The sequence below is a fragment of the Pecten maximus genome, chromosome 9, assembly GCF_902652985.1.
Source record: "Pecten maximus chromosome 9, xPecMax1.1, whole genome shotgun sequence".
Lineage (NCBI taxonomy): Eukaryota > Metazoa > Mollusca > Bivalvia > Pectinida > Pectinidae > Pecten > Pecten maximus.
The window spans coordinates 34130939-34143319 of record NC_047023.1 but is presented as its reverse complement, the minus strand read 5'-3'; the positions used below and the strand labels follow the sequence as shown (position 1 = coordinate 34143319).

The 12381-nt window shown below is 39.7% G+C and overlaps 1 protein-coding gene across 3 annotated transcripts in view; it reads right to left on the bottom strand.

The window, feature by feature from the left end:
- The window catches only part of LOC117334506 (centlein-like), a 97426-nt gene that overhangs the window by 31416 nt on the left and 53629 nt on the right, over nucleotides 1–12381 (bottom strand). For all 3 annotated transcript variants that reach the window (XM_033894171.1, XM_033894173.1, XM_033894172.1), the window contains 6 exons: nucleotides 6038–6154; nucleotides 3133–3230; nucleotides 2592–2856; nucleotides 2339–2460; nucleotides 1728–1847; nucleotides 771–871 (listed from right to left, as the gene is read on the bottom strand). In XM_033894171.1, the coding sequence (XP_033750062.1) occupies nucleotides 771–871; nucleotides 1728–1847; nucleotides 2339–2460; nucleotides 2592–2856; nucleotides 3133–3230; nucleotides 6038–6154 (823 nt within the window). The remainder of the gene's footprint in view (nucleotides 1–770; nucleotides 872–1727; nucleotides 1848–2338; nucleotides 2461–2591; nucleotides 2857–3132; nucleotides 3231–6037; nucleotides 6155–12381) is intronic.

The following is a 12381-nucleotide window of genomic DNA, read 5'->3' as shown; positions in this document are numbered from 1 at the left end:
ACAGGGAACACTAAAGGAAACAACTGAACCTAGTTACAGGGAACACTAAAGGAAACAACTGAACCTAGTTACAGGGAACACTAAAGGAAACAACTGAACCTAGTTATAGGGAACACTAAAGGAAACAACTGAACCTAGTTACAGGGAACACTAAAGGAAACAACTGAACCTAGTTACAGGGAACACTAAAGGAAACAACTGAACCTAGTTACAGAGAACACTAAAGGAAACAACTGAACCTAGTTACAGAGAACACTAAAGGAAACAACTGAACCTAGTTACAGAGAACACTAAAGGAAACAACTGAACCTAGTTACAGAGAACACTAAAGGAAACAACTGAACCTAGTTACAGAGAACACTAAAGGAAACAACTGAACCTAGTTACAGAGAACACTAAAGGAAACAACTGAACCTAGTTACAGAGAACACTAAAGGAAACAACTGAACCTAGTTACAGAGAACACTATGAAATACATTGGTTTGAAAAATTATGTAATGGTCTTAAGATTTTTAAATCAGACTGATTTGAATCTGTGACGAGATCAGGAGTGATTTCACAAAATACATTCCTTATTCCTGTCATCACAGGAGTGATTTCACAAAATACATTCCTTATTTCTGTCATTACAGGAGTGATTTCACAAAATACATTCCTTATTCCTAAGTATTAGAGATTGTTCTTAACAAACAAAACTTCCTGAAGTAGTCAGTGGTTCTGTTTCACAAACTTTGAAAGTTAAATATTTCCTATAGCTTTGAATACCTTACCTTCCTTCTCCTGTGTAAGGGCAATACGGAGTTCGTGGACTGTTGCTGCATCCTGACTGGTTTTTACACGTAAAGAATCTATCTCCTCCTCAATGCTAACTCTACAACATCAGAAATATCAGTCATGGTATGTTCAGACACTCTGTCATAGAATTATGGTTTAAACCTATGTAAGCCAGAAATATATATTCAAAAACCTAAAAATAAACATACTTATCTGGGTGACTTATGTAAGTCTAGATTGTATAACATCTAGATGTTCTATACAGTGTAACCTGTGAAATCTGACACCTGACTTTTCTGACATCCTGTCAAATCTAACCAAAATGATCACTGATACATAGCGTCAGATCAGACAGGTTTCCATTTAAATGGATAACACACCATTTCTGGAAACTCTGTGTTTTTTATCTCTATGACAATGCTGGATATAAGCACTATAACCATCCTGTTAAAATATTCCAGTTTCACATCTTGTTGGATTCTACAAGTAGAGCAAAGGTCAGGATCTTCATACTAAGTGTCCAGGGCGATGACCTACTGACCTTTGTGATTACCTACTGACCTTTTGTGATGACCTTCTGACCTTTTGTGATGACCTACTAATCTTTTGTGATGACCTACTGACCTTTGTAATGACCTGCTCATCTTTTGTGATGACCTACTGACCTTTTGTGATGACCTACTGACCTTTGTAATGACCTGCTTGTCTTTTGTGATGACCTACTGACCTTTTGTGATGACCTTCTGACCTTTTGTGATGACCTACTGACCTTTCGTGATGACCTACTGACCTTTGTAATGACCTACTCATCTTTTGTGATGACCTACTGACCTTTTTTGATGACCTGCTGATCTTTAAGTCGACCAACTGACCTTTTGTGATGACCTGCTGATATTTGTTATGACCTACTGACCTTTGTGATGACCTACTGATCTTTGTATTGAGCTACTGACCTTTCTACAAGTAGGTTTCTGTTCTCCGTCTTGTAATGAGCTAGTTCATTCCACACACCATCACTGTTCTCTGTCCGCAGATCTCTCGGGTCAGCCCGCTTACCCTTCTTCTTTTTTCTTCTGTTAATCATGAAATAAAGAAATAAACTACCTTTCTTCCTAATCTTTTTATTCTATTTCACCATAAAAAAGAAAATCACTCAAATTATCTCTAGAAAAGCTTAAAAAATTCAAAATATTTTTCTAAATATTTACAAGAGTTGCTTCCCTGGAGTTGAAAATGTCACAGTTTTACCGGACCTGTACAGGTATATACAACATCACTACAAGTTTCGTTGTGTATTGGTGATATGTACCAGTTTTAACTAGCATTATGTACAAATTCAATGAAGGAAATGTATACTTTCAATATAATGTAAAATTTTACTTCAGGCATGGTATGTCTCGCTACAGATACATACTTTTGGCCACTGTTATTTTGAAAAGGTCAATAGATTCTTATCTCAACAAACTTGAAAATCATATAACCAAACAACTTAATTGTCCGAGTTTAATTTAGTGAAAATATCTTCATATTCTGCCACTACAAATATATTGGAAGGATATTTTACCCAAAATGTTCGTCCTCCATTGATTTGAGTTGATCCTTGACAAGTTTGTAGTTGGCACTGACCTCCTTAAGGCGAGTCTGGCGTTTAGCGTGGGCTTTCTTCATTTCCTCCACTTCTCGATTCTGAAAAAATACACAACTAGTCATAAACATAAACTGGTCAATTTTGCTGACTTGACCATCAATGTTGTCACTCACTGAAAATGAGGAAAATTATCATGAGAGAAGATATTTTTTGTACAATGTAGACAAACCTTCAATTTAAGTAAATTCTTTGTATCTTCCAGTGATCGCTCAGCCTTAACCAGCTTCAGTTTTACATCCTTGTCCTGGACATGGATCCGTGGCGACACGGACCGTGACCGCTTGTGACCAGCTTTTGGAGCAGTTGGACGGGAAGATCTGAGTTTATCTGCATCACGAGCAGGAGTGGAATGTGTCCGATCTCGCCGATTTAGTCCAGATACATCAAACTCAATGTCAGAATGTCCCTGTTCACTTTCTAGTCTATCTATTTGTCTACAAAGAAACAAGAGAAACCATGTTTTTACAAAAGTACAAAAGATGAAGCTGTAAGCTAAAAATCTAGTTTTCTGTCATCACAATGAAATTTGAAATCTGTTATCTTTTTTAAAAAAGTGACATTTCATTGAAGTTAGAGTGTGATTTTGACAGTACTAATTTCAGATGTGGACTTTAAGTCATAAAGAACATTATGACAATGGAGAGAATTTAACACTATGAATCTTATGTTGTTATTTCCCTATAAACAGCTCTATGAGAAACTCCTGTTACCTATCCTTGGATGCCAACTCCTCCTGAAGTAGATTTATCTCCCTTTGCATACTTTTCACTCTGAATTCCAAATCGGCCATGGCCTCCACATCATCAGCCTAAAATCAATGAACATATCTTAAATAAAATAGCTTTTTTAAAATAAAAATGTTAAAATCATGATTATCGTTATATCTCTCTAAATTAATCAACTTGTTCTGTAATTAACAAGCAGTATTTTGAAAAGGAACCAGAGATCTAGAAATGTTTTTATACATGTAGATGTGGTATGTGTAATACAGTAAACACTGATAGCTAGGAAGGATATGTACATGTGTTATGTAATATATTGTTTTATGATTTAATTTCTCTATGAAAAAAGACAATACCTAACCATGTTGTAGCTGGAAAAGACTTTTTTTGTTTGTTAACTTAGACATTCCAAATACATTATGTATATGAACCTGTATGTATATTGAACTTTCAAGGTCACAATAATAACAAAGATTATCTAATCCACAGTGTCCTGACATAAATAGAACAGTTTCTGTTTAATTATTGACAATTTCATAATGAGATCCAGGAGGGATCTTGTCATCCACCATTGTATGATCTTTATTGGATCTAGGGAAGTTTTCTATTCTTCTTTCCTTTTAATTATCTATATACATAATTATATTGATTTGGTATATTAACAAATTATGACGCATCTTTTGTTCTAAATCATAAATACGCAAAAAATGATGTGTGCAAAAGAGGAATCTACAAATGAGTTTTGGGAAAGATCCACTTCATGTTTTCTGAAAAATAACAATGTCAAAATCCAAGATCAATCTGCCAACTTCTTTTGGTTTTATCTGTCTTAACCCTGGTCTTGCTACAACTATATACTTAGATAAACCTACATTTAAGATTTAAGAAAGATTCTCTCAGTTATTGGGATAATAACAATAATTGTTATAGGACAATGAACTGACGACAGATGGATGGATTACCATCGACTAAACTTTATCAAGTTAGATTTCTAGGTAACTTTTCCTAGATTACCAGTAAGGGGAGCCAGCAGCCAGCGACTAAACTATATCAAGTTAGATTTCTAGGTAACTTTTCCTAGATTACAAGTAAGGGGAGCCAGCAGCCAGCGACTAAACTATATCAAGTTAGATTTCTAGGTAACTTTTCCTAGATTACCAGTAAGGGGAGCCAGCAGCCAGCGACTAAACTATATCAAGTTAGATTTCTAGGTAACTTTTCCTAGATTACCAGTAAGGGGAGCCAGCAGCCAGCGACTAAACTATATCAAGTTAGATTTCTAGGTAACTTTTCCTAGATTACAAGTAAGAGGATCCATCGACTAAACTTTATCAAGTTAGATTTCTAGGTAACTTTTCCTAGATTACCAGTAAGGGGAGCCAGCAGCCAGCGACTAAACTATATCAAGTTAGATTTCTAGGTCTTAATTCCATGATCAATTTTCATTATGAGTTTTCCTATTTAGAGTGAATTTTGGTGGAATATCAGATATCAGTACAGTGGCCTCCTAGTGTTAGTCAGCAATGACCAGTCAAGGAATGTCTCTGTTACCAAAAGGATGACCATGAAGTCCAGATCTGGAGTGGTTTCTGTCAGTTTTAGGGTCTGCTCTTGACCTTTCACCCCAGGTACAAATACATACTAGGAAAAACAATGAAGTCCAGACCACCAGTGGTATTTGTCAACTTTAGGGGCCGAGACCTTTCACACAAGGTACCATTATATAAGTCATTAAAGGTGAATTCCTGGGAGAGATTTGGGGACACTGAACTGTCTGACAATCAGACAGGAAATATTAAACACCCTTACAGGTACATAAACAATACATCTGGTTTATATAAAACAGACTGGATCACTATACAGAGATTTGGATGTGTTTTGTCACTCAACAGGGCACCTTTCATATAAAGGATCTTTCGCTGTGTGAATTTCTTTTCATCATACAAATGGAAACATGAAAATGGGGCATGGGACCAAGTCTCTGGAGGGGGGAAGGGGGGGGGGAATAATCATAAGTCAGGGCTTTTTCTGAGGATTATTTGGGGCAGATAATGGGCCCCATTCTCAATTGATATCATTCTTTATTTAAGCTCAATGAACCAATATTTACAGGTAACTCCAATTCCTAACTGTCCTCCAAAAGAAAATAAATTCCAGTAAGTTCTGACAACAATGTTAAGGTTGTATCCCATTCTGACGTACAAGCTACCAGATATCTGGTTATAGGACAAGGATCTCAAGCTCTGCTATTTTACAGCCTTCAGACTTTTCTCTTGGACTGGTAGGGTCCATGGACGATTCAAGGCAGCATGATTATGTCCATGCCCAGTGATTGTAAGTATGGTTGTATGGTGAAGGACCTGTACTAGTTATAACTTATAACCTGCCCAGCGATTGTAAGTATGGTTGTATGGTGAAGGACCTGTACTAGTTATAACTTATAACCTGCCCAGCGATTGTAAGTATGGTTGTATGGTGAAGGACCTGTACTAGTTATAACTTATAACCTGCCCAGCGATTGTAAGTATGGTTGTATGGTGAAGGACCTGTACTAGTTATAACTTATAACCTGCCCAGCGATTGTAAGTATGGTTGTATGGTGAAGGACCTGTACTAGTTATAACTTATAACCTTATACATCTGTGAAGTGAAAAAATACAAGTTCATTGGGCAGCAAGGTTACAGAATCTTTTTACACTAAAAGCTTGATTGTTCTACATAGATTATGTTGGTATTCAATTGCATACCACCCTAAATGCAATAAAAATGCAGTTCAATACCTCCATACTACTAGAGATTTTTATATATAATACCACTATCACAAAGCACTATTCCATTCATTCTTCACCATCAGTACAGTGTCATTTAGGGAAGATGTCCACTTTATATCTACCTTATCCTCAGCCAGAAAGCTACCATTGAGGGCAGAGGAGCCTTTGTTTCGTTTCCTTTGCCATCGGTCAACCTTACTTTGTAGATTTGAAATGATATCATCCTTCTCCATCATTTCCTGAAAAGTAGCACAAAAATCAACTTTAAATCACCAGTAGATTTTACATATTAAGTACAAAGTACAAAGCTCAATGTTAGGTCAGGGTAATCAATGGTCCTCTCTAGGTTAAATCAGGCTTTTTTACACAATAGAACTTTTCTGTAGTATTTGGTTGAAATCATATTTTCATATAAAATAATTTTCTTCAAAATCAGGCATGGTTTGAACTTGAAGTATACTTTTTCCCTTATTATAATTTTTATCCGATCAGGAAGGAAACAAACATCAGAAAAAAATAGCATGGGTGATACAATAAAGGACACTTTGTCAGAGAGAATGTGTGACTTAGATCTCCATGATGCTGTGTCTCCTCCAATAGTACAGGAGATATTTCCTTGTCAGTAGAGTTAGGAATGGCATGAATGACTTGAGTCAGGACACTTAAATACCAAACTAATCACCATCAGTATAGTGCTCTCTCATTACCCCCATTCCCCCTATATAACTGGTTCTCTACAGTACAACTAGACCTGTATCTATACAACTAGTGCCCCCCTACTCTACCCCCTCCCCATTCCTCCTATATAACTGGTTCTCTATAGTACAACTAGACCTGTATCTATACAACTAGTGCCCCCCCCCCCCCAACTCTACCCCCTCCCCATTCCCCCTATATAACTGGTTCTCTACAGTACAACTAGACCTGTATCTATACAACTAGTGCCCCCCCCCCCCCCCCCACCAACTCTACCCCCCTCCCCATTCCCCCTATATAACTGGTTCTCTATAGTACAACTAGACCTGTACCTATACAACTAGTGTCCCCCCCCCCCAACTCTACCCCTCCCCATTCCCCCTATATAACTGGTTCTCTATAGTACAACTAGACCTGTACCTATACAACTAGTGTCCCCCCCCCAACTCTACCCCTCCTCATTCCCCCTATATAACTGGTTCTCTATAGTACAACTAGACCTGTACCTATACAACTAGTGCCCCCCCCCCCCCCCCACCAACTCTACCCCCTCCCCATTCCCCCTATATAACTGGTTCTCTATAGTACAACTAAACCTGTATCTATACAACTAGTGCCCCCCCCCCCCCCCCAACTCTACCCCTCCCCATTCCCCCTATATAACTGGTTCTCTATAGTACAACTAGACCTGTACCTATACAACTAGTGCCCCCCCCCCCCCCCCAACTCTACCCCCTCCCCATTCCCCCTATATAACTGGTTCTCTATAGTACAACTAGACCTGTACCTATACAACTAGTGCCCCCCCCCCCCCAACTCTACCCCCTCCCCATTCCCCCTATATAACTGGTTCTCTATAGTACAACTAAACCTGTATCTATACAACTAGTGCCCCCCCCCCCCCACCAACTCTACCCCCTCCCCATTCCCCCTATATAACTGGTTCTCTATAGTACAACTAGACCTGTATCTATACAACTAGTGCCCCCCCCCCCCCACCAACTCTACCCCCCTCCCCATTCCCCCTATATAACTTGTTCTCTACAGTACAACTAGACCTGTACCTATACAACTAGTGCCCCCCCCCCCCACCAACTCTACCCCCTCCCCATTCCCCCTATATAACTTGTTCTCTATAGTACAACTAGACCTGTACCTATACAACTAGTGCCCCCCCCCCACCAACTCTACCCCCTCCCCATTCCCCCTATATAACTTGTTCTCTATAGTACAACTAGACCTGTACCTATACAACTAGTGCCCCCCCCCCCCACCAACTCTACCCCCTCCTCATTCCCCCTATATAACTGGTTCTCTATAGTACAACTAGACCTGTACCTATACAACTAGTGCCCCCCCCCCCCACCAACTCTACCCCCTCCCCATTCCCCCTATATAACTGGTTCTCTATAGTACAACTAAACCTGTATCTATACAACTAGTGCCCCCCCCCCCCCCCCCCACCCAACTCTACCCCTCCCCATTCCCCCTATATAACTGGTTCTCTATAGTACAACTAGACCTGTACCTATACAACTAGTGCCCCCCCCCCCCCCCACCAACTCTACCCCCTCCCCATTCCCCCTATATAACTGGTTCTCTATAGTACAACTAGACCTGTACCTATACAACTAGTGTCCCCCCCCCCACCAACTCTACCCCTCCCCATTCCCCCTATATAACTGGTTCTCTATAGTACAACTAAACCTGTATCTATACAACTAGTGCCCCCCCCCCCCCACCCAACTCTACCCCTCCCCATTCCCCCTATATAACTGGTTCTCTATAGTACAACTAGACCTGTACCTATACAACTAGTGTCCCCCCCCCCAACTCTACCCCCCTCCCCATTCCCCCTATATAACTGGTTCTCTACAGTACAACTAAACCTGTACCTATACAACTAGTGCCCCCCCCCCCCCACCAACTCTACCCCCTCCCCATTCCCCCTATATAACTGGTTCTCTATAGTACAACTAGACCTGTATCTATACAACTAGTGCCCCCCCCAACTCTACCCCCTCCCCATTCCCCCTATATAACTGGTTCTCTACAGTACAACTAAACCTGTACCTATAGAACTAGTGCCCCCCCAACTCTACCCCCTATCTATTCCCCCTAAATAACTGCCAGGTTCTCTACAGTACAACTAGACCTGTATCTATACAACTAGTGCCCCCCCAACTCTACCCCCTATCTATTCCCCCTAAATAACTGCCAGGTTCTCTACAGTACAACTAGACCTGTATCTATACAACTAGTGCCCCCCCCCCCCACAAACTCTACCCCCTCTCCATTCCCCCTGTATAACTTGTCCTCTACAGTACAACTAGACCCCCCCCCCCCACCAACTCTACCCCCTATCTATTCCCCCTGTATAACTTTTCCTCTACAGTACAAGTAATATTTGTATATATACAAGGTCATTCCTGCAGTCTGCTGACAGAAAAAGTACATGTGTCCCCCACCAGTGTCCTTTCTCTGAAGCACATTATATTATCTGACATTAATGAGATGTTGGTGTATTGTCACAAATAGTGTTGGTGCATTCTGTTGTTACATAATTAAGTCTTTCTCTACACCTAGCACCCACTCCAGTACCCCACCGAACAAAACATCCAATACCCCCCCCCCCCCATGTACCCTACCCCTGTCCCTATAAAACCTCCAGTACCCTACACTGTCCCTAAAAAAACCTCCAGTACAGTGACGGGCCGGTCTCTTCCACCTACCAGTCCATTACCCCCACCTTACCCCCATTCCCCTCCAATCCCCCCCCCCCCCCCCCCCCAACATAACGTACCAGTCCACCTCTATCCTTCCCCCCTCCCCCTCTCCGTACCAGTCCCGCTCTTTCCTAACCTCCCAACCCCACCCACTCCTACCCCTAGGGAATTGGTTGGGTAGTTAAAATAAATTTTATTGTACATAGCTATAGAAGACATTTAACAAGAATACCACAGAATTATAGGTCTTGCTTTGATTATCTGAAATAGTTAAGTCCTAAACCAGGTAAAAATTCTGAAAATGATTTATTGAGCTAACATTTTGATGGAAATCACATCTATTACCTACTTAATTTATACACCAAATTTGGTTGTCAAGTTACTGATATATATACAATTCTGAGAAACTGAGCTTATAGGCATCTTCTTAACTTAAACATTGATCAAAACAAGAAGACTCATAAACATGCTAAAATTAAAATATTTTGGTTGACTGAGAAAATAACTTTTTTCATGGGAAGTTCTTTGTTTATTGAAGGTCAGATCAAATAAATTTCAATATTGTTGAAGGAGGTCTCACCAATTCTCAAAATCTATCAAAATTCCATGTTTTTCATCCAAAACATTGATTTCAGTTTTCTAAATCTATTTTGCCCTGATCTTAGGTTGTAAACCCTATGATCAACCAATATGATAAACCATTTAGTAAAAGATTTCTTTTTCTACATATTTCATACAGACTTTCTATTAGAGTCATATAACCGTTAAGGTCTTTGTGAAACTATCAATACTTGGCCTACTTTTCTGTATCTGAATATAAAATTTTGACAGTAACAAAAGTACTATTTAAAGACTTAATTTAATCTTTATCTATATATGTCAGTAATACAATCATTTTAAATTAGATTTCAGTTAATTTCTTTGAAAACAAGAAATATTTTATATATATTTAGACTGAAGTACAAGTTTGGCAGAAACTCTGAATTGACCAATTCAGTAATGACTACCACATATGTTGGTGTAATATCTATTATATATCGCCATATAATTATGGAAACGAAACAGGAAATTAAAGAATTGGAAAAAACACAAAGCCACTAGGTTCACAGAGCAGGACCAAAAGGTGTGTCGTGAATTGCCGGATAGGACCAGGGTGCAAGACCCAAATCGTAATTGCACTGTTAATTTCCATTTTGGGAGATTACTCGCCAGTTAGGGTACGGGGCTGTCATGAATGTCTCGGACCAGGGTGTGAATTCGGGGGCACCTGGTCCTCCCAATAAACTAAGCCCCACACCTCCGATTATGATGAGGAGAGACACAGGCTAATGATTCATCGTCCAAAGTGCCAAGGAACAAGAAATTGATGACAAGATGGGAGCGTGGAGGCGAAGAAAATTTGGAACTTATGACAGCCCGGACGTGATGAGTTGGACAGAGCCCTGCACGCAGTACAGCACTAACTGGATCAATACACTAGGAAACACACAACCAAATTTTGTTGATGGCTGGAAATATGAATATAATATGAATAAGTTAATTTGTGGAGCAGATTCCTAGTGGGCCCCTCGGGAGGCCGGCGTAGCTTATTGATGGTCATTTACCCAATGACAATTTGCCATAGGTGTGAAGTAAACAGACAGGTTGCCACAGGATATAATTGGAATATCATATTTATGTAGGACTTGGTGTCGTTTATTTGCTCTGCGCTGGCATTACACTTAAAACTTGTGCGATACCCTGAAAAGTGCAGCCCCACTCCCTGATAGAGAGCGACGTCCGCCGGGACTGTCCTCATCCACGTATATAGCGGTCTTGTCCTGATCTATCGTGGCATATCTTTGTCAAAAGCCAGCCCATGCAATTTAAAAATGACATACATTTTATTTATCTACGTCCAGAATGCCACCTAAATAAAACGGCGGGCCACTCGAGAGGACTTCAGTGTGCTGTCTTACATACAAATGAAAATTGGTAGTTTTCTGTCTCTGATGATCAACAATGCTCGCCACTTGACGACAATAACCTAATGTCATTTTGGTCGAGGGGAAACATTTCGGGTGTAATTTGGTAGACAGCTATTGAAGTGACTATTTTATTAACTTTTACAGTCTCCTGGGACAACATGTTGGCCATATGGCGGAGAACTAGGCTGCGGACAGCCATATAGCTGTGAGGACATTTCGCTTGACAATACTCGAGGGACATCGACACAGCAGCAAATATTAGTCTTCTTGTAATAAAAGATGTTGTTTGTCAGGCAATCATTAAGTTTACGTAAACAAATATGACATGCTGACAAGCTTCCTTCTCTGATAGATCTATCTGTTACGAGAGGAAGACATCGACTTTCTAGCCTTTGACAAAAATTGCCCACGTTTTTACTGGTACATACGACAGTAAAAAAGACGGTTCTGGGTAAGGTCTAGCGGGGAATCAGCCAAGATAACAGACTGTTGATTGTCTTCATCTGTTCTATCCCCCTTTGTTAAATCCCCCTACGGCATTCTATCAGGCCAGCAAAAACAACTAACCTAGTTAGTGATTCGGCTTCTGTGACTGTGTCCCTTGAAAATAACATTTAAACTACATAGGAGATATAAAACTCAACAATATACCAAACAGACAGTTTTTATTAAATTTCAATACGAGGACAGTCTTTGTATATGTTTACAGACTCCATTAATCTAGATGTAGGTTGTGATCTATTTAAGGTTATAAGAATGTTTGGTCCCAATAATGACACACAGAATTTTCAGCTATACAAACCTTTAACAGCTTTTGACAATTTACTATCTAAAGGAGATTATGTCTTATGAGATCAAGATTTATAGAAAAACTTGAGGCATCAAAGATTAACAAAATCACATAATGTCAGAATTTTGTGATACACAGTATGTATTAGGATTTACTTATAAACTTTTTTTTATTTTACAACAATTGTGAAACAAGTAGGAAGCGGGAGGGCTCTTAGTGTTGGAGGAAACCAAGTACCAGAGAGTATTTGTATCTGGAGAAAACTCACATGGTCGGGCATTATTTAT